General features: G+C 40.7%; 1 protein-coding gene across 7 annotated transcripts; it reads right to left on the bottom strand.

The window, feature by feature from the left end:
* Positions 1-423: 423 nt before the first annotated feature.
* pum1 (pumilio RNA-binding family member 1) lies at positions 424-27,937 on the bottom strand. Of its 7 annotated transcripts, none has more exons than XM_066717428.1 (23): positions 27,830-27,937; positions 21,013-21,383; positions 20,112-20,180; positions 18,623-18,728; positions 17,730-17,917; positions 16,867-17,036; positions 15,804-16,074; positions 15,274-15,367; positions 11,330-11,431; positions 10,327-10,478; positions 9,935-9,964; positions 9,314-9,452; positions 8,767-8,901; positions 7,871-8,161; positions 5,529-5,765; positions 4,930-5,197; positions 4,581-4,710; positions 4,078-4,212; positions 3,654-3,791; positions 3,240-3,365; positions 2,950-3,071; positions 2,500-2,692; positions 424-2,249 (listed from the first exon to the last, which is right to left on the bottom strand). In XM_066717428.1, exons 2-23 carry the CDS (start codon positions 21,370-21,372, stop codon positions 2,118-2,120), a joined length of 3,588 nt encoding a protein of 1,195 aa, XP_066573525.1. In that variant the 5' UTR covers positions 21,373-21,383; positions 27,830-27,937; the 3' UTR covers positions 424-2,117. The 7 variants fall into 7 exon arrangements, with proteins under 7 accessions (XP_066573525.1, XP_066573524.1, XP_066573527.1 ...); XM_066717427.1 differs by having other exon boundaries at positions 11,330-11,434; XM_066717430.1 differs by having other exon boundaries at positions 4,930-5,158; positions 11,330-11,446.
* Between the last annotated feature and the right edge of the window lie 49 nt (positions 27,938-27,986).

Here is a 27,986-nt window from a genome sequence, read left to right on the forward strand (position 1 = left end):
GCCTACAAACCTTCACATCTCATTTCTTCTCCCAGGCCCACTTATGTGTTAATCCGCCTCCAGTTTTTTCCAAGCATGCTCGTGTGTGTTGTTTGGAGTTTGTGTAAGTGTGGAGATGAATGACTAGGCCAGAGCGCCATAGCTGGGGTCTGGGGATTTTGCTTTTCCAAGCAGTTGCATGGTATTCCTGACCGTGTACTTTAATTTAATTCACAGTAGTGCATGTCTTCTCAGACCCAGAATAATCTAATAAGCAGCAAATACTCTTAGAAGGTGTCTAAGTCAATGTACATGGCAAGACATTTCTAAACCATTCAAGTATGCAAATGACCAGAATTTGAACACCCTACTACTGAAGGTTTGATTTTCCTACAGAATGATGCTTATCGTTTCAATGAACACACACTGACTCCCACAAAAATGTGAAATTTTAGGTTTTTTTTTTTTGTTTCAAAATAAAGATCACACATTGTTTAGAGACAATCTACAACAAGAGTTACAAAAAATAGTTGCCCAGGCATAAGCATACACAGGATTTTGTTAACTATACACATATGGTTACAAGTGTGCTTGCAAAAAGTTCATTGGAAATATACACAAGGCTTTCATAAATGTACACCGCGTAGTGTTACAATTCTGTATTTCAACAAGAAAAAAAAATGGACTATGTTACAATCACTTACAAGTAGACAAAAAAAAAAAAAAGCAAAATACAGGTATTTTTTGTACAAAAAGGGGAAAGGGTGAAACCCACAGAATATGATGTAAGATGAGCAAATCCTAAAGGGTTTGGTAGGAAATCCACCTTTTTCTTTAAATGTGACAAAAAAGGAAAACCATTACATTGTTTTAAAAGATCATAAAAAAAAAGTCACTACTTTAACAGAAGAATGTTTTTCACATCTGGAAATCACCTTTTTAGTTTAAAGTAAGTAGTGACAATGTTAAAATCATGAAGCATTTTGTTTTCTTTTTACAAGTACTATGCTGTATATAAAGGGCCTTTCAAAACAAAATATTTGATAGATATTACAATTTACAATATACAACAACTATATGCCACAACCAAAAAAAAAAAAAGAAAAAAAAAGTGTGAATATACACTGAAATGCACAGGTTTCTAATTTTTTTTTTTGTATTTTTCTTTATACCAAAAAGGGTTGTATAGTTGATTCCAAGTTTTCCACATTTACATTACAGAAGGTTTACAAATGTACAATTATACAATCAAAAGTGTGTTCACTACTAGGGTACATTATAGTTACAGATTGAACATCAAAACCAGAAAAAACTACAAATTTTTTATATATATATGCAAAAGTCTACACCAAGTATACACTATATATTTATATAAGCAAGACCAAAAACTTAATTTCTTTTAACTTTTCTCCCATGCTAAATAATCAAAAGTCTGCTTTGTGTTAGCAAAAAAAGAGAAAAAGAGAGAGAGAGAGAGAGGGAGAGAGAGAGAGCCGGGATATTCAGACCATGCCCTCGCTCTACAATTTAAAGTGAGTAAATTTAAATGAAAATTAAACTGACTTTCCAAAGTTCCAAAAAAAAGTTAACAAAGTGCCTGTGCCATAGCAGTAGCAGTCAGCAAAAGATGAGAAATTCTTCTAAAGTAAATCAAGCTTTAATAAAAAAAAACATAATTCCTTATCCATTAACAATGGCAACTCATGAGTTTTGCCCTAAAGTTGGCTGCCAAAGCTAATGAAACATAACCCAGCTGCCCCGCAGGCTCCACAATGATTATAAATACAACAGTGAAGAAAAACACACTGCTCCAACATGTACATTTTCTTTTCTTTAAACCTATGTACAAGAATTCTATACACCAGTGATAAAGATTAAAAAAAAAAAAAATCAGGGCAGTTGGCTTTTAAATTAAAAAAAAAAACTACTAGTTAGCAGTATGGTTCAAAAACAAACCAAAAAAGGCATCTTGTAAAATAAATAAGCAACCTCTTGGGGGGAAAAAGAAAGCGGAGAAGGTGGGTGAGTTGGGCACATTGAGGGGATGTCGATGCCCACCGTTTCCAGCAGAAGGTTGCTCAGGGGCTGGCTGAGCCCAGCTCTCTGGTTGGAGGTCTAAGAGGAAGGGTAACAAGCGTTTACATGATACCGTTGGGCGGTCCGCAGATGGGGCTGAGGTCCACGCCGTTCTTCATGTAGTACTTCTCTAGCTTGGCCAGGATGTGCTTGCCATAGGTGTATTTACGCAAGGTGGCGATGTGGGGTCGGATCTGAAAGGGAAAGGCAGAAGGGGATTCATTGTCGGTCTTAATGTTTGCATAAATGTTGTGAGGAGCCACTCACGCGTCTCTCAGGGCACCGAGATACCACAGACTAGGCAAGCCCGAGTTCCAGGGCTGAGAGTCCACCCTGATCAGGCAGCCACGCAGCCAGGGGAATCGGGCTTCTGCACGTGGTTGAATGCATGCGCTTGAGTGAACTCTCCGGGATGCGCGTCTACACTATACGTCTCGCCCTCACCTTGTGCATGACAATCTTGCGCTGGGTTGGCTCCGCGACGTCGATCATTTTCTGCACCACATAGTTGGCGTACTGGTCCTTCATCATGGTGTATAAGGCACTGTGCGGGCCGTCATTCATACTGCACACCTCATCGATCAGCATGGCACGCTCTGCCCGCGAGGCGTGAGTCACACACTTCTCCACCACGTTGCTGCGCGGGGGGAATAGAAGAATTTAGACAAACAGAGTGTCTGATAATGGCTTGTAGTATGAAGGCTGGCACACACACCAGGAAATGTGTTACAAAAATGCTCTGGAAACTTTGCACTTGCTTCTCACATCAAAATTAATGACTCGAAAGACTCTCAATTCAAAGTAAATAAAATCTGTCAATCTAGTCCAGGTATAAACAGCCTGTGGCCTACCTGTCCCATAATTGACATGAAACAACAGCACACGATATAATACCTGGCAAACTTGTGCTGGCTCAGTCCCAGAACATTGCCCCGGATCTCAGCCACGATCTTGCTCTTGTCCTCGGCACGGCCGTGCTCCAGAACGTGCTGGATCACGTAGTTTCCATACTGGTCCTGGAAGAATGAAGAGGTGTTTTGCGTGTGTCAGACACTGCAACGGCTTCTGTGCAGCGCTGGAAATGGGATAGATGCACGGACAATGGAGAGAGAGGCCCCCACAGCTGGGATGTAAAGGCCAGGACAGGGCCGTGAGGATGAGGGACAGGCGGCGTGCGGTGGTACCTGCACAAGCTGCTCCGTGTGCTGGTGCAGCTCCTCCAGGATGGGCAGGGTCTGCTCAGGCAGGCAGTGCTCCAGGATGCGCTGGATCACACGGCAGCCATACGGATGAGTGGAAAGGGCGAACACCTGGCAGCATGCGGAGAGAGAGTGGCACAGTCAGGCAATAGCCACGGTTTTGCAAAAACAACACTGTTAAGATAATTTAAGATTCCTCAAACTAGAACGGCCTGTAAACTACATTTGTTTGAGACCAACTGGGGAAAAGAGGAGTATTTGAAACAGTGATAATGCATCGTCAGGCAGGGCCCGTCTGATATAAAAGGAGTTCAGGATTCTTCTCCTAGGCTGATATCGATCCTTTCAGTTCTTAATGGTGCATGCACAGCTATAGAAGTGCCAATTAATAGTACTTGCCTGGCCCTTAAAAGCATCGATGATGAACTGCAAGGAGTGGGGCTGTACACACTCGATACATTTCTGGACTACATGGTTCCCATTTTGGTCTTTCACACACTTCAAGACGTGGCCATCCAGCTCTCGTACCATCTCGCTCTGGAACAAACAAACACAGATGATGAATGAGAGGACTGTGTCTCTAATCCGTGGTAATGCTCTTGAAAAGCACCACAGAACAGGTATTGATCAGTTTTCAAGAGGGGCGTCCAATGTGTACAAATTTGAAATTATATAAGGTCACAGTGAGGCACTTAAGATTTACTCTACGACGCTCTACTTCACACAGTCACATGATTCACAGAAGAGTCAAACAGTCAAATTACAAGATCCTACCATCAGAGATTAGAAACAGTTCTAGAACAGAAATGCAGCTGATACTCACAATAACCTGCTGATCTGAGGGAATGAACTCCAGGGCTTTCTGAATCACTCGGCAGCCGTACATCTGCAGTGCCAGAGACAGGACATGTCCTCGAATGCGCTCGGCCAGGGCCAGCTTCTGATCCAGGCTCCCAAACTGAGGAGGAGAAACCCCTTTGGTCACAACTGACGGGGGGCTCAGTAACCACCCCTCCTCATTCCTAATCTTGTTTAATCTAGATCTAGGTAAGTTTCTCCATACAATGGAAGTCAATTTCTCACATTCAAATAAACAAATTAAAATTAAAACTAGTTTAAAAATCTATGCAGTAAAGACACTGAATTTATTTTATTGGCGATTGTTAAAGAAAAAAAAAGAAAAAAACTTCTAAACTTCAAAATCAGCTTTCCTAATGTTGTAGTCATGAGTTTTCATGGTGGCTGTAAATGAAACGGGGAAAACTCACACATATATGTCTGGTGTAAAAGTAAGAAACTTTCCCAAGGTGTCAGAACAAAACTCACTTCAAAAAATTTCTGGATGACGTAATTCCCGAATACGTCCACCATGAGCTGGTAGGCAGCCTGAAGGATCTCACTGAAGACCAGCTGCCTCTCTGCTGGGGTGGCTCGCTCCAGCTTCAGCTGAATGAATCTGGTGGAAAGAAGAAAAACCCACTGACACCAGCTCCAAGACAGACCCAGCTCTGGGACAATGTTGCTCTTGCCCAGATGAGGACTCTTGAATCTTAAAACAACAATCCTAGAGTTCAACTGATCTGACCATGTTAATGAACCTTAGGTGCTGCAAATATCCCCCCCACCCAATAGGCCTCACAAAAAGAACATCCCCAAAGCCGAGCAGACGGCCCACCTTGATCCGTGCTGGTCCTGAGAGAACTCCATGATGTGCCCGGCGATCTCGCGCAGCTGCAGGTTGGGGTAGCGGTTGTTGCGGAAGTCCTCGAGCAGCCGGCTGCGTCCGGAGGGCATGACGTCGGACATGCCGTAGCGCAGCCGCGAGGAGGGGAACAGCTGGCTGCTGGGGCTGAACAGGCTGGAGCCGCTGCTGGCGCTGCGGTACTTGGCCTCCGCACCAGGGGCTGCAGAGATGTAGCGCCCACTGCCATTAGTCAGGCCACCTGGCAGGAACAGCAGCCCGTTCAGCGCAAAAACATCGAGACCCCCGTTTAAACTCAGCCGTATGATTAACTTTACAAGACACACGGACCTCTGTGCACAGCAGGAGAGATGGCAATTCTCTTCACAAAGCATTATAAAGAAAGGAAAATAGTGTCCCGAGAACCAGTATTCAATTCGCCCCAAACCCCCATTCAATTGTAAGCAACCGACTGTTCCACAATATCACAAATGCACAGTATTGTTGTTGTTCTATGGCGATTCAGACTTAAGTACCTCAGCATAGACCACGTCTATCTCGGCACAAAGGCACACTCGTTCGGCATAACTCACCCAAGTTGAGGCTGGATGAGGAGCCGTGTGTGGACAGCGAGGGGGGCGGGGTGAGTGAGTGGCTGGGTCCCTGGTTAGGCAGAGGCATTCCCACCGGCCCCGGGGAGGAGGAGAAGCTAAGGCCATTGTAAAAGCCGTGTCCAATGGGAGTCAAGCTGCTGGGGGTTCTCTTGTACAGGTCCGAGCTGCCAGTCAGAGAGTCCCGGCGCGAGCCACTGCCGGTGTTCGAGTTCGCCACTGAAAAACAGAAGCAGAGCTGGATTTAGAAGCAGGCCATTATTTTTGTAAGGGCTCGACTTTCAGAATATGATGGTGCATTTTAGGAAAAAGCATTGATCGTAAAAATACTTAATGACTAGGAATTGAAAGTAAATGTGACAAATTGAGAAATCATTACCAAACACACAGTGAACAAATTCTCAGACGGGAAATCCTTCAATTCACTGTAGACAAGCATGGACCAGTCATCATTTTTGCCCATAAGTATGTGAAGTCACAATTCTTAAGTAGCCTGGAATCATGATTTTAAAACTGCTCTCACTATTTGTCCTTTAAGATGAAACCTAAAAAGACAAAAACCCTGTATGTTTACTACACAGTATTGCAAGGTGTTTCCCAGAGCTCTCTCTCTCTCGTCATATTGCCAAAAAATGCAAATAAGTGCTGCTTTTGTCTTCAACTTAAATATTACACTCTGTCTTTCCACCTTTAATAAGTTCGTAATGCTGTTGACACAGCAGAGATACCTGACAGAGAAATGCTTTGAAGACTATGTCAATTTCATTGCATAGCTTATCTACACCTGGCAGACACTACAATGCTCCCGTTAAGACTCTTTACACATGCTGGCTTAGGGTAGACCACTCAGATGAGCTGAAACAGGAAGCGTTTCACACAAAATAAAAACGCTCAGGCTTTTAAGTTTAAATGATAATGAATGTATTCTTACCCTTTTGAAAATTCCCATTTTCTATGCGGTAACCACTCCAAAAAGATGAGACCAGTTACCTGTTCTTTGTACAGTTCAAACACTATAGCCTAGAGCCTATAATAAACTGGGGATTAACATTACTTTCTAGTGACTGGATCGGACTGATAAAGTAATAGCGAATCTGTACATGAGAATAAACATACGAATTTCATTCATCAAACAGAAGTAAAATAAAATGGCCTCCTGGAACACACAACATATTAATTGTTGTATTTAAGGCTGTATTGACAACATGGTCCCATTGCGAATGGCCACTTTTCACTTTGGTAAATGGTAGTTCCATGCAGATTTCACGACTGACAGTGGTGGAGGCCCATTTCCTTTCCACCCTTTGATCCGCCACCAAAACCGGCTTTGCATCTGTTGCTGACTGGCATGGCGAGTGATATTGCCACTGTGATGGGAGACATTAGGCAAGCCTGCATCACAGCCCTTTCGGTGGCGAGTTCTCACAGGGCCGACTGTGCCCACAGGAGAGGGGCTCATATGCATATCTATTTAGTGTGACATGTTGGAATGACACTGCTCGCAACACCATCTCCTGCAAAGTTGGCAAAAACGCCCAAATACCAGTATCGGATAGGGCTGTGCGATATGACGATATATATCATGTGACGATAGAAAAAACATTTATCGTTTAATATTATGCTCTATCCTTTTTTTCGTTGTGTCGCAAATCCCACTCTTTACGGCAATATTTTTCGTCATTTGGACAAGGTTTTGCGTTCTTCCTGGTTCTTCCATACGTGCTGGATGCAGGCAAGAAATGTGCATCAGAAACACAAACACACATGGAAGAGAGAGAACTTGACACAGAATAACCAAAATAACCCAAAAATATATTTTAATTCACAAGCGCACACGTTCCACCCCGCTCTCGTTGCCAGTAAAAGCTGGGGGGGATGGGGGGGTTATTTTCTTCCTTAAATGATTAAGAAACTCATCAAAATTCCAGGGGGGATTATACTGTTACTGTTCGGCAGGGGCTGAAGCGTAGTCGGCGCCATGACAGCCTGCATGTGGTATTTGCTACTTTTGCATATTTAATGATTAACGAAATACTTGTAGTTTGAATGTCTTTGGTCTTATATTATAGCTTGATTGGATAAAAACAAGAAATAGAGATATAAATTGTGCATCGCCCAAACTTCTAAAAATAGAGATTATTTTTAAGTCAATTCGCTCAGCCCTAGTACCAGATGGGACTGACTGTATCTGGACAGATCTGGTTAAGTCCAAAGTCCGGAGTGCTGCTCAATAGCAAACAATGGAGCTGCGGTCCTGTCTTTACACAGAAGCAGTGAAATATTCTCCACTGCCACATGTTTAAATGCTATGCCCACCAACGTACCTGCAGTGCCAAAGCCCCCCAGTGTCGAGCCAAGGGTCGCCCCCAGGGAGCTGCTCCCTCCGAAGCCCAGTGAATTGCTGCCCGGCTGGCCGGAGCCCTGGGAGAAGAGGGAGCTGCTCTGGGAGCTAGTGTTGAGCGAGTTGTTCCCATAGAAGGAGCTGGACGCCAGGTTGTTCCCGGGCTGTTGCTGCGGCTGGGGCTGCTGGTTTCCCAGGGCACGGAAAGGACCGCTGGCCCCGCCCGCTAGCCCGCCATTCGCTCCGTTGGCAGAGGCTGCTGCTGCCGCTACAGCTGAGGAGGGGGGCGGGGAGAGCAGAGTTCAGTCACAAAGGGAATCAAGGCCTGTTCTTCTCATGAAGGCATTTGGAGAGCAGCAATCCCACCTTTCTACAGAAGTCATCTTGCATTTCAGCTGCACCCAGTGCCTTCAACCATTACCCTTAACTAACCCTTACAGTTAACTCCTGATAGCATGTCAGGGCAGATTACCAGCGGGACAGTGTTTTGTATGGCTTTTTTAGCTGCAGCAGTAATCAGTTGAATGATCGGTTGAAACAGTTAGGATTCATGTCTCATTAGTATGGCTGTATTAATCACCACAGCAAAAATATTAAGATCTTGAAATAAAGGTGAACATGCAAATGCAAAAAAAACACAGCAATTGTGAAGGTAGTATAAAGCTTTAAATACAACTGTGATGTTGAGGCGTCTATAAAATGACAGCCCATAGGTAATTCCCATGTTCTCCACACAAAAGCATAAGCATTAAACCTGCACTGATGCATTTCAGCACGGGAGATCAGGTATTGTTAAGCACATTCAAGGCTTTTGTGTGAAGTGACTATCCTTAGGACTGCACTCTACGGCACAAGGGAACTTAAAAGACCTTTCCTCACCTGCTTGTGCAGCTGTGGGGCTGATGATCACAGGAGCAGGGGCCACAAGCCGCACTGGCCCACTCCTGGCACCCGCATTCACTACCAGGGCTCCTGTTTGGTCATAATAAGCAGCTGGAGCCAGAACCGGATAGCCTGAAATCAAGATACAGTACTCACGTCTGACAAATTGTTTTTTACACTGACACCTAATAGTTCCGATAAATCTGTTGCCAAAAGTATAAAGGAAGTGAACGTAAAAACTGTTAAAATATGTCATTTACAGACTGTTCAGTCAGGATTTCTGCCTCTAAATTAATCAGATCATGAGCTGGGTGGGAGACATTGAGGGGAAAATCTCAGTAGGGTCTACATACATCGGCTTTCTAAATCACCGGTTTATCTGTGGAATGTCTCCACCTCAACAAAACGGAGTTTATAGAATTATTTCCTTTGGTATTGGTGGCCAACAGTTTTAAATGCATTGGCCCCGTTTAGATTTTTGTGTCAATATTTTCATAGAGCTCCTTTTGGCACAACTTGACTGGGCAACTTGGGCTTTTCTCACCTGGCACTCCAGCCGCCAGCCCCTGTCCGAAGGCTAAGGCAGAGTTGACAGCTGCTGCAGCCACTAGCTGGTCTGTTTGCTGCCCTTGCTGGCTCTGGTTAGGGGTCAAAGGGCGCTGGCTGCCACCTGCACGAAGAACCTGAGAAAACAAAAACAGTATTACTTAGGGTCAAAGTTCAAAGCTTGCCAACAGTGAATTATTTCCAATTTAAAAAAAATGTAGCTGCCCAGAACTCTCCCATGCAGACAGCCTTCCATTATAAAACATTTTAGAAAGCTATTACTCTTCGGGTGACTAGAAAGTATAGGGGCATGCTTTTAGCTTATTATTAGAATATGTTCCCGCATGCTCCCGATTACTTAGGTATTGTTGGCACTTATCATTTCACTGCAACTTCTCCGATGCATACCCCACCCCTGAACACATAAAAGGGACTTAACTGTATTACGTCTGCACTTGTTAGCTCATTTGTTCTAGGATGTGTGCTTATTGTATTTTGCACGGATTGCAATTACTGCACTTTGTAATGCATTGAAAATGTTTCTTGTGAAAACTAAGAAGCCCTGTGTAAGGGCATCTGCTAATAAACAAATACATGAATAAATAAATAAAATACCTACGTGTACTGGACCTATCAGTGTTCTGCCTGGCTATAAAACAAAAAACAATTCAGAAGGACCGAAAATCCAGATTTACAGAAAACCCAACAAAAACACAGATCATCATACTCTTATGCATTATTTCTGTAAGCTTGGCCTCAGAGGCATAGATTTGGCAGAGATCAAAACTGTGAGTGGCAATTAATGTAGAGTGAGCACTGAAGTGACAGCAGACTTTCTGCAAAAGACACAGGACACCTCGGAGGCAGAAGTTTTGCCTTTTTGTTCAGCGATTACAGCAGAGAATTTCGCACGTTATACATTAATATTCTGAATTGTTAATGTGCTCTCTGTTTAAAGGTGTAACACAGAAAACGAGTGTGTGTTGGGGCATGCTGGATTTTTGACAGTACCTGCTGCTGGCCTTGCTGGTTCTGGTTTGCTGCTTGCTGATTGGCCGAGTTGCTTGCTGCAGCAGCCGCTGCAGCCTGCTGTTGGAAGAGGTTGGCTGGATACACTCCCCAGGGGGTAACTCCATAGTATTGATGGGGAACCACTGCAGGGCCTGCTCAACAACAAAGAATCATGCGTGATTATTATTTATTTTTCCATAAGTAAAACAATATATTAGGTTTCCATGGTTCAGTTAGAAAGAAAAAAGTGGTGCGCAGTACACACCATTAGTTTTAGAATGTGGTGTGACAGAAGCCTCCATTAATCCCAATGAAATATGAGAAACTTGAGAGGCAAGTTCAAACAAAGTACAAACAGGATTTATATGTCCTGGTACGTGATGAGGACCGAATGGACAGGATTAGGTTATATATTTTAGAAAACAAACTCTAGTGAAATAATTAAATCCTGTATTGCATGTTCTTTTGAGAAGGTAAATATATTTTCAACGGAGTGATTTAATATTACCTTTTTTGTTGCATAACAAATAAGATTGTCCATGTATCCCCACAATGTTGATGCAAATAAGTGGGTGTGGTTTAATTTTTAACAAAAGCTGAATGAAAGCTTAAATACTTTCAATGTTATTCCCTGCAATAATCTTAATCTGAACAGTCATACACTAATGAAACTGCAAGAAACACAGTCAAGATGCAAATGTCTTATCTGTAAAGGTCGATGCTATGTTGGACTGGTGTAGGTAAATCAAAATGGCAATAAACATGTAGGTGCTCTACTGGGTGTGTCAAATGAAGAAAAAACAGAAAGGGCTCAATCAACAGTAAGCTTCGGAAACGCACAGCCTGCGGTTAAAAAAAACAACTAAACCAGTTACGTTTCAGTGATGATTTAAATGGGAGAAGGAAGCAAGTCCAGCCAACCTTCCCTGCAGGTTTTGTAGGTTATAAAGGCAAGCAGACAGGCCAGCAATACAGAAACAATACACAGGACGGATCCTCTCACCCAGAGTGGCTGCAGCGGCAAGTCCGGCTGCATAGGGGTCTGTTCCCGGAGGAGCCGCGCTGATGATGTATGGATTTGGGACAAAGGCAGCGGGAGCAAGACCTGCTGAAAACACACCTGTCAGTAAAAACAGAATTCAATAGGACGGCAGTCCCACACCCCTCCGCATTCTCACAGCTTCACTGGTGCAGGAGAAAGCCAAGATCCTCCCACTGAGGGTCTTCTAGGCAAAAAAAACTATTGCAAAATCATGCACAGCTGTGACGCCTCAAATTTAAGAGTAGGACGTTTACAGAAACAATTTGCGTACAAGAAAGTACTATTCATTTAATTCTGGAAACAAGTCAATCCTGGCAATGTGCATAAATTCCACCCTCAAAATGCACTCATTTCACAACCATTATCCAAAAATTCTCTTAGATATTTCATATAAAACCCAGAATAAACAGGGGTTAAAATCTGACATTTTTCACATTCAAATTGCTAATGTGTTTCTTCCTGGCTTATTACATTGAAAACAATGTTTTTACTCTGCTTTAAAAAAAAAAAAAAAAAAAAAAAAAAAAAAAAAAAAATGTAAAGTGAACTGACATATGCATACCAAAGAAATTGATTCCATCTCACTAAAGGAGGTTCCACACAAGCACGCAGTTCACAGAAGTTTAAACATTTAATATATTTGAAAGTTTCTGACCTGTTTGCTGACAGCAGATTCAATGCATGGGGCTGAACGTAAACTGAATATTTTGTTTCTAAAACACTATTAATCCAGTTCAAAACTGTGTGGTACGTGATATTTAAGGGAAAAGGTGTGGTTAACTTTGATACCATCTTATAATAAAAATAATGCAGAACTGGAAAAAGATAGTATAACTATTTTTACAGCCCTGAACATTCAGAGGTCAATATTAAAACCCCCCAAACAAGTCTGCAGCAATTCAGCAGAGCTATGCATTGTAAAGTCCCGTCACCTGCGGTTGGGGTGGTCCACGGACCCGGTCGATGATGTCCAGTCTCTTGAAAATACCTCCCAGAGACTACTTCAAAATGGCTTGTGTCGAAAGCCATCCCTTTCAAATTAGTAGAATATATTTATCTGCGCAAATAAAGTAGGGCTGCAACTTTCTAATATATAGGTTTTCAAATATTCTATAGAATTTAAACTCATTGGAATAAAAAGTACATTTAAAAAAAATTATTCATTTTACCGATTTGATGCCAATAAATCAGTGTACAGTATTACATAAAGTGCAAAGCAATACATAATTCAATAATTTATCATTTAAAAAAAAATGTATTTTGGTGTTGCAATGCATAAAAAACAAAATCTAAGGTGCAGACTTCACTACTACATCACAGCGTGAACACCTCATATAAGCATTAGATCTTAAATTGTGCTTTTTATTCACAATAAAAGGTAGCCAAGGATGATACAGTGATTTATTACAGTGACTGACAAAACAATCCTATAGTTGCTACTGTACGGCTACAGATAGTTTGTGATAGTTAAGCTGCGTACATACTATAGCAAGACCACACAAAAAAGCTACTCCAGTAATAGTAAGTTAAGTAAGGCAAGAAAAATCTATTTAGATCAGCATGGTGAGAATATAAATTTCACGGTCATAAAATTAGTCTGTTGCACTAATCAGCAGACAGAAGCACAATGTAACAACCATGGTTTGAAGAAAAAACAACAATAAAAAAACATTCATGCTGGAAGACGCAAATGGTAAGCACATGGGGTTGTTTGCTTTTGAAATGAGCCATCATACATGTTGTACTTCTGTGTCATGATCAGATTTGCAGAGTGCAGCACACTTTGTTAATTGTTTTTGTGGAAAAAAAAAAAAAAAATCCTAAAATTTTGTTCAGCACCCACCATCATAAAAGTCTTGATTCATCAACGACCAATTCTAATAGATTTTTCCCCCCTTCCCTTCAACAGTTAGAATAATCACTGTAGTCCTTAAATAAACTAAAATTAACTTTGTATGGTGTACATCTAGCAATTGAAAGATTTATGGGACTGCTAAAGTTCATAAAGACCTGATCTGTTTTGAGTGCAATTTGTGCTGAACAGGAAACAGCTTTATTAACCTCAAAATATGGACACAAAGAACAAGAGAAGTAGCTTGTTGCTAACTTGAATGGTAGTAGCTTGTTATAAGAAACTCAAGCAATCAACATTGTAGCCTCTTAGGATCCACGTTTCATGTTCAGTGTCATGTCTGCGATGTTTATTAGGTATGTTTGCAGAAAAATTGCTTGTAATTGACTCTTTAAGAGATACCTATAATTTAAGTGGCAACTCAAAATAAACATTCAGTTGGCACAGAGATCAAAAACCCATAAGACAAGGACTTTCGAGTGTCCTCCACAGAATCAGTGTATAAGAATGTTGGTATTTGCCAGAAAAAATGCATTAATGATACAAGATCTTTATGAAAATAATGTCAATGTGAGGGACAATGGCTCTAGCCATTCTAGGCACTGTAGAGAGATGAAGTAAGCTCAAGCATGTGGAGAGGGGTCTTCAGACACATATCTGTTAATAGAAAGGTCTGAAGATATAACCAACTAACAGTGTCTGTACACCAGTCTGTGTTCAGACCACAGAGAGGGCCAATATGTGTATTGAAGGGCATGTGACCTTGGAGTGGCTTCAATTAACAAATCCAAGTAATGTAGACGAATGAAGGAAGTGAACATTAAGTTGGAAACCGATTCCCCAAATAAGTGTGACTACAGCTAAAATGGACAACAAATCAAGATCCAAAATTCAACCGTTTGTTTCATTTTTGTTTTAAAACAGGTCAGGATAAGGGGGTCTGAATGGAGCTGCCAATTTGGAAAGGTACACCTAGATAAGAGCTCTCCAGCCCTAGTATAATAATCTTCATATCTAAGGATGAGATGACTGCAAAATGTAATTCAATTGTAGAAGGGATGTTCTTCAAATCAAATACATCTTGTGCAAATTCCAAATGGCTGGTAGAGGGCTACTGACTGGCTGTTGTCCATGTTCAATACAGTTGTTAACAAAAGATGCTTTCAAACTTGCCTAAATATCCTGGAACTAGCAGGAGGGCATTCTCCAGTATATTCTTCTAATATAAACAACCACAAGTGTTTTGGAATGCATATCCTATGAAACAAGTTATAAAATCAAGCATTTTGTTTTCAAGCATTGTGATCACAAATTTTCACTTCAGATAGGTTAACTATTTTAATGTATGTAAATGTACATAAAATGTCAGAGCAAACGGTGGTCGCCGTTTCTTTTTAAAAATCACAAACCGCTATAAGGTCCTTGGAGTTTCACATTTCACATATAACGAACAGTGATTGACTATTCGTCAGTAAATACCCTTTACTTTCATCTATTAAGAGAGATGCTGGTTGTAAATCGACTCTCCTGGAAAAGATCAAATTCTAATTTTATTAAAGCAGTGGAATGCAAGCACACCCATGGCAAGAGCAGCATCACTAAGGAATAAGGAAAAGACCAGGCCTGCACAAGACCAATGATCCCTGGAGTTCAACAGATGGAGTACAAAAACTGAAGAACAACCTATGAACGTGGATCAATTAGAAATATTTTTTCAAGGAGAGCTGATAGCAAACTGTTATTAAGTTTTACAAGTTAAAGCACACCTGAAACTAAACGGACCTCGTTTCCTTAGGTCTGCAATGCTAATTCACTGACTTGCATTGGTCCTTATTTCCAAAATTTCCAAGTGCCGGATATATGCATTTAATTACAGAACTTTTAGTCAAAGAAAAAAAGTATTTATAGTATAAATAAACCCCACAAAACTTACCAGTGTTCTATGTGAAATAACCCTTCTTTAAAAAAAAAAAAAGTATATGGCACCTGTGTCAAGCTGTTCATTCACAAACACATGAAAAGAAGGCTTTAGGAATTTCCTGGAAGCGCTTACCTATGTGGGGCTGCTGCGCAGCGGCTAAAGCATACTGCTGCTGCTGGGCGGCCGTCAGCTGCTGGACAGCCAGGGCGTTGGGCCTCTGAAACAGCTGTGTGGAAACAGGGCCAAGAACCACAGTCACCGCTTGACCTCTTGCTGCTGCTCCAGGGGTTCAATTTAGCTTCACACTCAACAGGTTAAGGGTTGATTTTTATTTTTTATTTTTTTACACCAGACCCATCTTAATCAAGACAAGCTGTGATGAATTGAACTTTATTTATGCTATGGTCTTGAAACAGATACTGCATCTGGAGTCATCTGGGGAGGAATCATCGGAAAGCTACAGTGATCTGTGCATTGACCAGGAGAAGGGTGGAGATGAGGTGTGTGGGTATATAGTAGCTACAGACTCCATTGTTAATGGGCAATGGACAATAAGGCCTGCCTTGCCTATTCTCCCCATCCATTTATATACTATAATAAGATTTGCAAAGGACAATTTTTGAAGTGGAGCAAAGCGAACGCAGGGAAATGACCAGTCCTACCTGCTGCTGGGAGTTGTAGTCAAAGAGTCCCACAGTGGCCGCAGTGGAGTCCATGGGCACCTGGTTGCCGGAGTAGTCAAACTGCAGAGGCTCCATGCCCACCGACTCCATGTGGTCCAGCGGCACGTTCTGAGACTCCACACTCGGGAAGTCCTCCACCGGCTTCGCCCCGTTGCTGTTCGAGAGCTGGGCCAGAGCTTCAGAGCCGTTCTGGCTCGGGCCCAGGAGGTCCACCTCGGCCCCAGGGGGGGGGCAGTTCCCGGGTGTGCGGCTATAGATTGCACACATACAGGAGCACACGAAGGATTAGTAACTACAGGGGTGCACTCAAACAGGCAAGGTCAACACTTCTGGTGTGGCTTAATATTGATCTGCTAAAAACAAGAGACTGTGTTGCTTCTGATTGACTTATTCTCTTCATAATCCAGAAAAAAAAGGACACGCTGATCTAGCCTTGAAAAGGCTTTAACTGCAGTACACAGCAACAGGCAGTCTAATTCAGTTTCCTTAATGCCATCACTGGGTTCAAAGGCAGTCAGATTTAAGTGGTTTTATGTGGAAATGTCAATTTTCATTTGCTTTGATCACAAATTATACATGTATGGGAGAAAATTACTCGTCAAGGTATAAATATAAATACAGAGTGTAGGGTAACGTAACCATTTGACTGGAAGGTAGTTGGGGACAGTACAACTGCAGTTTTGTTTGTTTTTGAATAAGTTACATTCACATTCAAAAACATGATCAAAACATTCAGAAACAGATCTAATGATTTCTTGTTGTAACAGTTTAGCCGCTTCAAAAGATATTTTCACTGCCACATTTTTTATTGGCCATTTGCCAATTAAAAACCATTTGGCCATTAAAAACACCTAATCAAAACATACACCTTAACATATCTAATGCTGCCATGTTAAAATACAGAAAAACTAAATCAATTTGACTTTTTCAGAATCATAACATTTTAAGCGTGCTCATGCTTTTTTTTTCTGATGATCTTATTAATATTAATAATATAATTACAACAATGTTACCACCATATGTACAGGTTGTGAACAGGTACCTAAAATCCTTGACGTCCACATCAATCCCATTCTGCACTGGCAGGCCGTTGGGCTTGTCCATCACATCACCTTCCACTTCCTTTAAGTCACCTAGCTTGTCAGTGTCAAAAGTAGCCTTGGGCTTTTTCTCTCTCTTTTCATTGTCATCCACTTCTGGGTCTCCAGGGCCCTGGGAAAGAGGACAACGGGGGGGGGGGTACAAATGGAGTTATTTTGTTACAAATTATCCAGTCAGGAATAAAGCTTAGCATGTTGAACAGAAACATTTAAATTATCTAGATGCACCTCTCCATACAGATGAATGCATGTAACAGAACACAAAATTCAAACATCAACATAAAAAGCATACATACAGATTGTCAATTCTCACTCTATAGATACTTAAAGATGACATTTTGAGTACAACTCTTTTCAGGGTTGTTTATTTTGTTCCCCTAAGGATGAACAATGTCTTATTTGTCCACACATAAACCTTTCATCAAAACCCTCAGCGAGAACATGGAGGGTAACAAGTCAAAGCAAGTCTTAACTGTTTGCAAACATTAAGCAGAATATTTTTTATATTAATACATTTAATATAAATAAGCAAATGCACACTGTGGAATAAAAAAGCCTTTTGAATTTCAGAGGCACTGTAAAATTCTCTTTAAAATGTCCAGAATCAAAAGATATGAAATCATGATGTTAAATAAAATAAAAAGTAGAGCTCTACTGCAGGAGTCAAATGCAACAAAACAAACAAAAATGCCAGCCCCAACGGGTTAAAATGTTGGTAAAAATATATTTATATATTTTAAGTTCGATCAGTCGTGTCCCACTTGTTCAAATGCTTTCAAGAAGCACTTCCTGTCCCTGTACTTACAAAAGCTGCCTTCCTGAGGCAGGAGTCCAGCTTCTCTCCTGGAGACGAGCTCAGGACGTACTCCACCATGCTGACCCCAAGACCCCCGCTCTCCGACCGCGGCGACAGCACTGAGCCCACCTCGCTGCTGCCGTGGAAACCCTGGCCAGGCCGCCGCTGCACCATGATTGGCTGGGAGACTGAATGATCTGGAGGAAATATATATTATTTTTTTAATGGAGAGAGAAAAACAAGCACAACTATCTTATTTTTAGATTTGGGACACAGTTACTAATGTGTTATCTGGCATTTGGCTGCAGAGATGAGGATTTAAGATATTGAAGATCTGACAACAGGGGTTGGGGAAGCATAGTTCTCTATAAACAATGTCAATGAATGGGCATCATACAAATAAAATGATATAATTTCCTAAGTGAGAGATTCAATGTTTGATCAAGACCTGACAACACAAACAACTGTAAAGACCTTTGAATGTGTGTAACGATCACTGAATACAGAAATAATTGGGAGAAATAAAAATATAAACACGACCAGAATGAATCTCTTGCTGGGACTGTTATGTAACAAGAGGTCTATTCTTAAGAATCAGCAGGTAACACTTTTACAACCGATTAAAGGAGTCAATTCTATCCTCCATTATCTCATTCTCCTCTGTTAGTAGAGATTCGGATTAAAGTTATCAGTTACCATCATCCTTTATTTACAAGAAAATTATCCTCCAAAGATACAGATCTTTCCCGCCACACAAGAGATTATTTTATCCTGCTGGACAGACATTTTTTGTGATGGGATTTTTTAATAGTTTGACAACCAACATTTAACAATATTATAAAATTAGGTCATACTGCAGCATTAAACATTTTTTGTCTATTTATAACAAATATTTCATTTACCTGAGGCCCCCCATGCACTGTCCCTCCACTGGTCAAGAAATATCCCTTTTGGTCCATCTTTACTTGAATCATCCGACTCCCAGAACTTCTTCCCAGGCAGGAGCTGCTGCAATGAACACAAAGATAGACACCATTAGCTTAATTTGACTCAGTAGTTATAAATTGTGCAGATACAGGAGCATTTAAAATGTGTATGATGGGATACTATTCTGAACCGTGTAGACACTGTTAACAGGTTTAATGAAAAACACCCCTTGCACAATAATTGTTCATATATTAAGTATTTTTCCAGTGGACAAGTGAACAGGTTTAGTTTTCCTATTCGTATTGGCAGAATGTTTGTGCATCCAGAGGAAACCAGATTTAAGCACAGAATGAATAAGTTTAAAAGAAACAATGTTTTTTTGTAGTACTTTGTCAAACACTACATCAGTAATACAAACCATTTCAGATTAGTTTAAACATTCGTCTTGGGTTTTATCTCGCATGGACATTTCTTAAATGCATGAAAAAAAAAAAAAAAACTAATGATATTTAAGCAGTTGCACATCGCAAATTTGTATGATATTATGAAAAATATATAGTTTCCTGCAATTAATGCAGTTTCAAATAATGCATAGCTTCACTGCTATATACAAAGTTTTCATTCTTTAATCACAGTACCTTTAAAGAACATATTTCATATTGACTTAAAAGTAAACAATGCACTACTTTAAACAATGAATTAAACATATAGATCTATTTCAACCAACTAAAGTAATTTATAATTGAAGAGTGAATTTTTATTTTGAGAAAAGCTGTAATTGATTACAAAACAAAAACTCCACTGTGTATTTTTGCACTGAAACAGGGAAGAAAATAAGGTTGGCCGAGCTACTAACAAGTCATTTAAAACTAAACCCTTTCTAGCCAAGCACTGCAATGCTCACCTGAGGCCCATGCTTTACAGGCCCCCGAAGTGCAGTGAAAGCTATTTGCAGCAGAACACTTAAATAATTGAACAAAGACCCACACGTGTGCATGCAAACCGTGAATCAGGCTGCACTGCAGCTAATCCAACCGAGACCAAGAAAACGTGTCAGATTCTTAGTCATTTTCATTAACATTTTTCATCTTCTAAATCAGAGAAGGAATTGGAAGATTCAAATCTGATTACTAGGAGTTTTATTCATAAGGTTTAGGCTAATACATGTCACATTTAAAAAATAAAAGATTAAATAAACTTTGCAGGCGTGACATGGAAAAGGGAAGCTGTCGATCCAAGCAAGTGGAAATATCTTGGGGAGGCCTTCATCCAGCAGTGGATTGATATGGGCTGATGGTGATGTTTAAAATATAAACTATTCAGCAACTTCCTTCCTCACACTGTGAAGGGTTGGGTGCGGAGAACACAGGAGACTGATAAACGATACTTGTGGGTCGTCACCAGGCAGGCTTTAAAGTGAATGATCAAAGTATAATAAACAGGAATCTGGGATTATGTATTTACCTCTCCCATAGCTCTTCCCTCCAATGCCAGGGCCTGGAAATCATGGTTCAGTTCATCCATTGACCGCACCTAAGGACAGAAGACATACAGATCGGTTACAAAGCCATGTCTACAATATTTAAGCTGTTTCTACGTTTCCAAAAAAGGTAATGCAGAATCTTTAGAAATCTTAAGGATTTCAAAACAAATAATATTCACAAGACATACAAGAAACCGTTACAAGAAAAGGATAAAGGTTTCGCCTAGTAACATCACAATAAGGTATAATTGAAATGCATTTAAATACAAATACCTGGACAGCAGTACTGACTAAATATAACTTGATCAAGGAGATTACAAAGCAGCACTTGTCAAGGTTAAGACTGGGGAAAAAATGGGGCTGAGATGAGTTTGTGACCTAGACTATTAAATAATTCCTGGTCTGCAGTACAGGCTGAATTCCAATGCACTACCTGAGGAAGTGGCAACAAACAAAATAGCTTTGCATTGAGATATTTACATTTTTTATATTTGCAGATAAGATGTCAGGGGATCACTAATCTTTGAGAGAAAAAGAAACATTACGAACAAGAGGTTATTTGCCCTGTCTTGCTTGTTTGGCTGATAGTGGATGATCATTTCCAGAATTCCTGCCAGCCATTTCTTGAAAGACCCCAGGGACTTGGCTTGGTAATTTATTTCACAGCCCACTAAGTGTTTGTGTACAGAAACACCATTTCCATTTTGAATCCTAAAAGTTTGAGCGTACTTTTAACGAAGTTTAAACTCATTTCCAGCCCCAAGGTGGCTTTTACAAGTTTTTCAAGTTTGAATCACATTGACGGGCCTACAGTAAACCGTAAGGTAACCAAACCCAAGGTCCCTGTCCTTCCGGCGCTCGCTGCCCCAGACTGTCACCCACCTGATTGTCGGAGTGAATATTATCGCCAGTGGGCCAGCGGTGTTTGCCGTTGTTGTACCCCCCTCCGCCGGGCTGCTCCCCATGCTGCCTCTGGAAGAAGTAGTCCACCATAGCGTCATCCTGGGAGCGCCCCGTCCCCCCTGCCGATCCAGGCACCTGCCCCGAGTGTGCTCCTGCAGGGAGGGGCTGGCTGGGAGGAGCAGGCTGGGGGGTTTGCCCTGCTGGGGGAGCTCCCGATCCCGTAGTCAACACCACAGGCATGCTGGGCTGGCTTGTCTCGAGTGGGTGCTGTTTAAGGTGGGGGCTGAAGGAGTCCTGCCAGAGCACTGCTTTTCTCTTCAACACACACGCAACGCTCATTCCACCAGCACCTGCAAGATGAGGGAAGGCTGACAATAAATTACCATAACCAGGAAGCCATGAGCAAACAACGCTGCAGCGAGGCAGGGATGGTGAAAGCAGGGATGGCTGTGTATTTTGTATGCGATTAGCTATCTGAAGGCAGGACAGTTGTTCAGTGGAATCAAGAGACCTAATTTAATCTAACGTTTCTCCGATAAAGTCGTACAAGACTCATAGTGCTGTGAAAATGCTCCCTGGATCTGGAGGGTTCTGTCCTGAGAGACAAATAGAAGAACTGTGAGGAATGTGACATACATGGAAAAGCTGCCATGCAAACTACAAGAGGAGGGGGGAATGGCTACTTCATAGTTTCCGGTCATGGACACTTGAGAGCCCAGCAATGCAACCACCTTTGATTTAAACATTCAGTTATATTCAGAAATGTTTTCAGACCATTTATTGTCAATGTTTGCAGATGGACCCGCTATAGGGAAGGTAGATTTAATTGCTGACATTGCAAATAATTCTGTGATAGGAACGCTTACATACATCCTTGTTGGGAATGTATATAGATTTAATCATTTGGCAGAAGATAGAAGTTTCCACAGCATATTTCAACAGTGCTGCAAAGATCAGGACACATTCATTTTTGCTTGCAGCTGTTTGGGGTTTGAGGCACTGTAACAGGCAGAGATCAAATTAAAGAGGGATGTCAAAATAATCAGTTTTAATATATTTTACAGTCCATTTCATTTTCAGGTTGTTGTTTTATATAGTATATAGGTAAGAAACTTAAAATAAGGCTCAAACAAGCCAAGATTACCTACACATGTTTTACTTAAAAAACAGGATAACCATTTTGACAATGGTCTCAGTTTTTAATTATTTAATTTATACGAGTAATGTAGAGAAAAAGTTTTTGTAATCCAACATTATGATCCTTTGGCTTATAAATATATTTGTTTAATTTAGAATCAAAGCATTTTAACATGCATAGCTATTGTATGGAAGAAACACTAGTTTTACACATCCAATGACACACTAGCCAAGTGGAAATACAGAATAAAGCTGCGGTTGCATTCTTTACATACACACATCAAAATATTTATGACTCAGTCTACTGTGCACTTGAACAACCCCATACTAAACCTCATGTTCAAATTTGGTCACCATGTTACAAAACAATGTACAACCAGGATTTTGAGATCTCAAATTAATGTTTGAATCTCTCTAATCCTGAAAGGACAAGATTGTGAAGCAGGTTAGTTTAATATTTTTGGTTTAATCATGGGGAGAAAAGAATCGTAACTGGGTCCATTCCATTTCAAAGAACAAAACAGCCAGGGGCAAAACCTTTCATACTCAATGAAAACAGTTTACCAAAAATCACCCTGACTCTGATGTTTCTGTTTTGTGAGATCTCGTTTCAGCATTGTTTGGTCAACAGAACAAAACACGAGGTAAAGGCATTCATCACTGAAGAAGCCTTGCCACACGACACTGGGAAATGGGGATGGATAGGATGTATTCAGTCACTGTTAAGGTCAATGCAGGGTTCTAGATTTCAATATTCAGTAGTGGCTAGGATTTATTTTTTCAGGATACGCAGATGAAGGTTATGCTGTCAAATGCAATTTCGTAGAATGTATGCAAGCCTTCACAAAGGTCTGCTTGGGCCATAAAGGGCACTAAACGCCTGCAAAGATTCATCTCTGTTTCTCAGACTCGGCTTAAAGTCCCTTCCGTCTCCATAAGTGCATCAGAGACCGTACGTTTCCACAGGGATGCTACTGATGGATCCAAGCTGAACAAGAATACGTTTCATAAAGAAGAAATTCTGCTTGTCATCTATGCAGATTTTATTGAATAGGTATCTCTGAAACATGGAGATTTGCATCCAATTAATTTACTCTGGTGGGAAAGCACAGCTGTAGCACTTGCAAGAGAAGGATGAAGATTCCATTGATCATGTGACAATGGCTGGGGATACCAAAAAATAAAATAAAAAACCCACCTGGAACAGAAATGCATCACTGCTTTGGTCATATCCTCTCATTCAATATAGAATTCAAATGCAGTGTGTGGATATGACCTGCAAGCACTGTGCAAAATAAGTTATCACAGTGCAATGTGGCATCTATTGAAAAACTTTAAATTTCACGTTTTTATAAAGAATTGAGAAATGTCCATTGCTCTAAGACCTAAACAGGGACTTCCACAGATGAGATGCCCTGTAAGCAGTGGTTCTGCTCTGGCCCCCACCACCTACATATTCTGCAAGTTTAATACCTCCATTGCTAGCACAGCATATTGGGAAGTTATTATTATTTAAATGAGTTCAGATTAACAGGCTTGCACTGTCCCCCACGAGAATTGTTTTAATCGATCATGAAAAAATAACCGCTTTTACGACAGGAGACTGATGAGTACTACTGATTTTGTATGAGGTTAAAGGTACAATACAACGGTAACAAGATGTGTATAAGAGGTGGTACAATACTAAAATAACTTTGCAATGTTGTGTATGTATTTATTGCCCATTAATAGTAGATAGTGGAGAATCACATTTTGCAAGCTACTATCCCAATACAAGCAAAAATACTGAGAAAAGAAAAAATAACTAGTATGTAACTAAAATAATGTCAGGTTAAACCATTCTTATGACTTTAACAGAAGCAATTTTTCCCAAACATTGTCAAACTACTTAATTTATATTGACTAGGAACAAGAACCAAGACCAATTTAAAAACAAACCAGAACATTTCACCATACTCTGCACACACATGGCCAAGGGTATTGATCCTTCCCAGTAGGGCTGTGCGATATGACAATATACATCATATGACGATAGAAAAACGTCTATCGTTTCATATTATGCTATATCGTTTATATCGTGGTGTTGCAAATGGCAGTATTTTTCATCATTAGGACGCTTTGCGTTCTTCCCGGTTCTACCACACATGCCGGGTGCAGCAAGAAATGAGCATCAGAAACACAGACAGACATGGAGGAGAGTGAACTGACACACAATAACCAGCACAACCAAGAGACACTTTAATGCGCAAGCGCACACGTTGCGCCCCGCTCTCCTCGCCGGGCTAAACTCGATCTGCAAGCACCCCCCACCCCTGCCAATTTAGACTGATATCATTTGTATAAAATGAATAAACGTTTGTTTGCATTTTAATGAATTGGAAAGCAATGCAAACACATGCAGAAAGTATAATTTTATTTTTATTAAGATGGTGAAGTGGTTCAACAGTTGTATTTTTATTATTATAACTATTTTGTATTAACAACGTGCTGTGCTTGTAAGTAGAATCGAGACGCGACAGTCAGAAAGAAATGTCTCTGTCCAGCAGATGTTAATGCGCCACTATAAACACGGCTGTGCTAAATCTTCTTGAATCTGTACCATTACAGCGCATGTGTTGCGTGATTACTATTACTTGTGTTATTGTTGTTATGTGACAATAAATCATAATGTATATATGTGCTCTGAGGAAGATAAGTCGAAACGCGTAAGCATTATAATGTTCACTTTTTCTCTAACAAATAATTTGAGACATCGGTGAATATGGACTGTTTTTAGACGGGAGGTGCTGTACCATCCTTCCTTGACCGGATAATTGTTCTATATAAAATCCCTGGGATAAGGCACCCCACATTTAAGATTTATTATAACTATTGTAATTATTTATTAAAACTATTTTTAAACTTATGTGCGTGTGTATATATATATATATATATATATATATATATATATATATATATATATAATCCCATAACAACATAACACACGTAATAGTAATCACACAACACTTGCACTGTAATGTGTTGCATTCTGCATATATTTACCATGACAGCCTGCATGTAGTATTTGTTAGTTTTGCTTATTGGAGGATTAAAGAAATACTTGTAGTTTGAATGTCTTTGGTCTTATTTAGTGGCTTGATTGGATAAAAACAAGAAAGAGATATATATTGTGTATCGCCCAAACTTCTAAAAATATTGAGATATTATTTTTAAGTCATATCGCCCAGCCCTACTTCCCAGGCATAATGTGTAGAACAAAATCCTCTGTAGTCTGCTTTCAAATAAGAAATTAAACTTAATGGCAATTCACAGAACACGGACTCATTCTGAGTCACAATGAAAGTGAAAGTTCATTAGACTTCATTAAAGTTACAGAAGTAACTTAAGCATTCATTATTTTGAAATAGTCAACCAAACCCTTAAACTCTGCACTGCCTTAAATGTTTAATGTAAATGTTATTTAGCAGCATACACAAATATACACAATATATACTCTTCCACCTGAAGACACTATTGGCTTCCTCATAGGTGAGAAAAGGATTTGAATTATGCAGACATTACAAACTGCACTATAAAGGGCACATTCTGTAAAACAATGGGTACCAATGCAATAATTTTTTTGACTAATCAGCACACAACTTCAATAATCATATTTAAATCCTTCAGAAATCAACAAGCATTTGATTGCGCTACAAACAAATGCTAAAGATGTAGGGCAAAATAAAGCTTTAAGCCAGAAACACAACATGGCAACAAGTTAATGTTATGGGTGTGTTTTACTGTGGACATCATTCCTAGAAATTATACCATTAACCAATGGAGGAGAGATCAAAACTTTCCAAGCCACATGAAGTACACGTAAATACTTTTTACAGGACATAATATTCCAGATTTTCAAAATCGCTGGTTAAAAAAAAAAAAAAACAAGTAACTGAATGAGACTTAAGACAGCTCCTATCACACAGATGCAGATTAGAATGGTGTAAAACAAGCCTGATTACACAGATTCAAGGTTCAAGGGTTAAACTGTCATTCACAATGCACATGTAAAACCAGTGGGGAAACACTGTAAGTGACTTTTGGGAACCATTTTACAACAATGGGATCTTGCACTTCTAGGGGATCTTGTGTTTAGCATTCCTTTATTATTTGCATCGCTCTCCAATTTCTCAAGGGAAACATTACACCACAAAGCTCTCTTGAAATGCCATCAGCAATTAAACAGGACTGAGCAACAAGGCAGTGTGGAATAATTAAAAAGCAACAGAACAGCTTTTGGAAAATAAAGATTTAATTGGTGACAATTTGCTTTAACTACAATCTAATTTTTCAGTGGCAGCATCTCATTTCAGCTTTCACAGAGGCAGCCTAGTAACAGAGACAGCGTCCGAATACGTCAGAAAGTGACATATTGAAGAAGGAAGGAAATGAGAATACCAAGAATGTGTTTAGGTCAAAGGTCACACCTTTTAAAAAGTGAGTTGATCTTGAACTTCAAAGACAAACTGGACAATAAACGATTAGGAATAAGCAACTTCTCTCCTTCCTGGATATCTGGGCTTGATATACAGGACCACTTCTGTAGTCTATACAAATAGTCTACCAACATAAGTGTAGTGACACCTGCAAACAAGAGTCAAGCGATTGACAGGAAGCAGAGGGAGACGTTTCTGTACTGCTCTGAAGTTAACCATACAGGAAGTTAAAGTGGAAAATGCGAGGTTTAATCACCATGATGCAATGAACACACACAGACAGTTGTGTAGTAACTGGACACATAAAGCAAGCCCATTATGAAACCCAAGCACGGATCCACTACAACCCCCGCCTGGGCTCTACAGAAACCCCTCTCTCCCTCCGGGCTGCACACAATGATCATTCATTACTGTTGGCATCCAGCAAGTGAACGGGAACACCCGGAAATCAAAACAGACGCCTGCTGCTGCAGAAACCCACGTTTTACCAGCGGGCTGAGCAGAAAGGCAACGCAAAACCGGACACACAACTAGTTTAGCTTTTGCTTTAAAATAACTCAAGCACTGCAATTGCAACTACTGTAGTTTTATGCAAACTCTCTTTATCGCAGCGCTTCACTGTGGATATAAACTGGGCAAGTTCAGGCTCCAAACCGAGACGATATGACACTGTTTACAAACACACTAAAGACTAGTTTGCACGATTTAAAGTTTCACAACCGGTTTCTTCCGGCTTGTTATGCGAACCACCGATTATACGGATCTGGTTCGTGTTTATGCAGCTAGTCTGTGCCCGTCCCCGGCAACAATACATGGCCTTGTCTTCCTTTCTCCAGCCAGGAACAGACCCACAATTACAACGGAAAACAGGCTAAAAAACCCCAAACTGAGCCCGCTGGTCACCAGACCCCACCGGCTGGAGACACATACATGTAGTACGGAGTGTTTTTACATGCCCAGGAGCCGTCAGCTCGACAGGTCTTTCAGGGCTGATAACAATAGAGGCCCAAACACTCTGGGCAGGAACAGAAAGATACATGAAGAGGAGGAGAAGAGAGGGGGGGCAACACAGGTTGAAACCCTCCCAAATAGACTCACAATCCTCAAACCCCTCAAATACCTCGCAGGGTTTACGAAGCGCGGATTAACGGGTGCCCCCGGTCCAGTTCAGACTGTGTACTTACAGGCGGAGCGGGTGGATGGAAATGGATTTCAGCCCCAAAACTCTCCGACTCCAAGCTTTCACTCCAACAACATGGCGGCTCAGTGGGGGCTGGCGAGCGCGCAGCATCATGGGATGGGAGAAGCCGTCTGAGAGGAGAGTTCAGCCGGAGAGAGGAG

This window comes from Amia ocellicauda, chromosome 11 (assembly GCF_036373705.1).
Source record: "Amia ocellicauda isolate fAmiCal2 chromosome 11, fAmiCal2.hap1, whole genome shotgun sequence".
In the NCBI taxonomy this organism is placed as follows: Eukaryota; Metazoa; Chordata; class Actinopteri; order Amiiformes; family Amiidae; genus Amia; species Amia ocellicauda.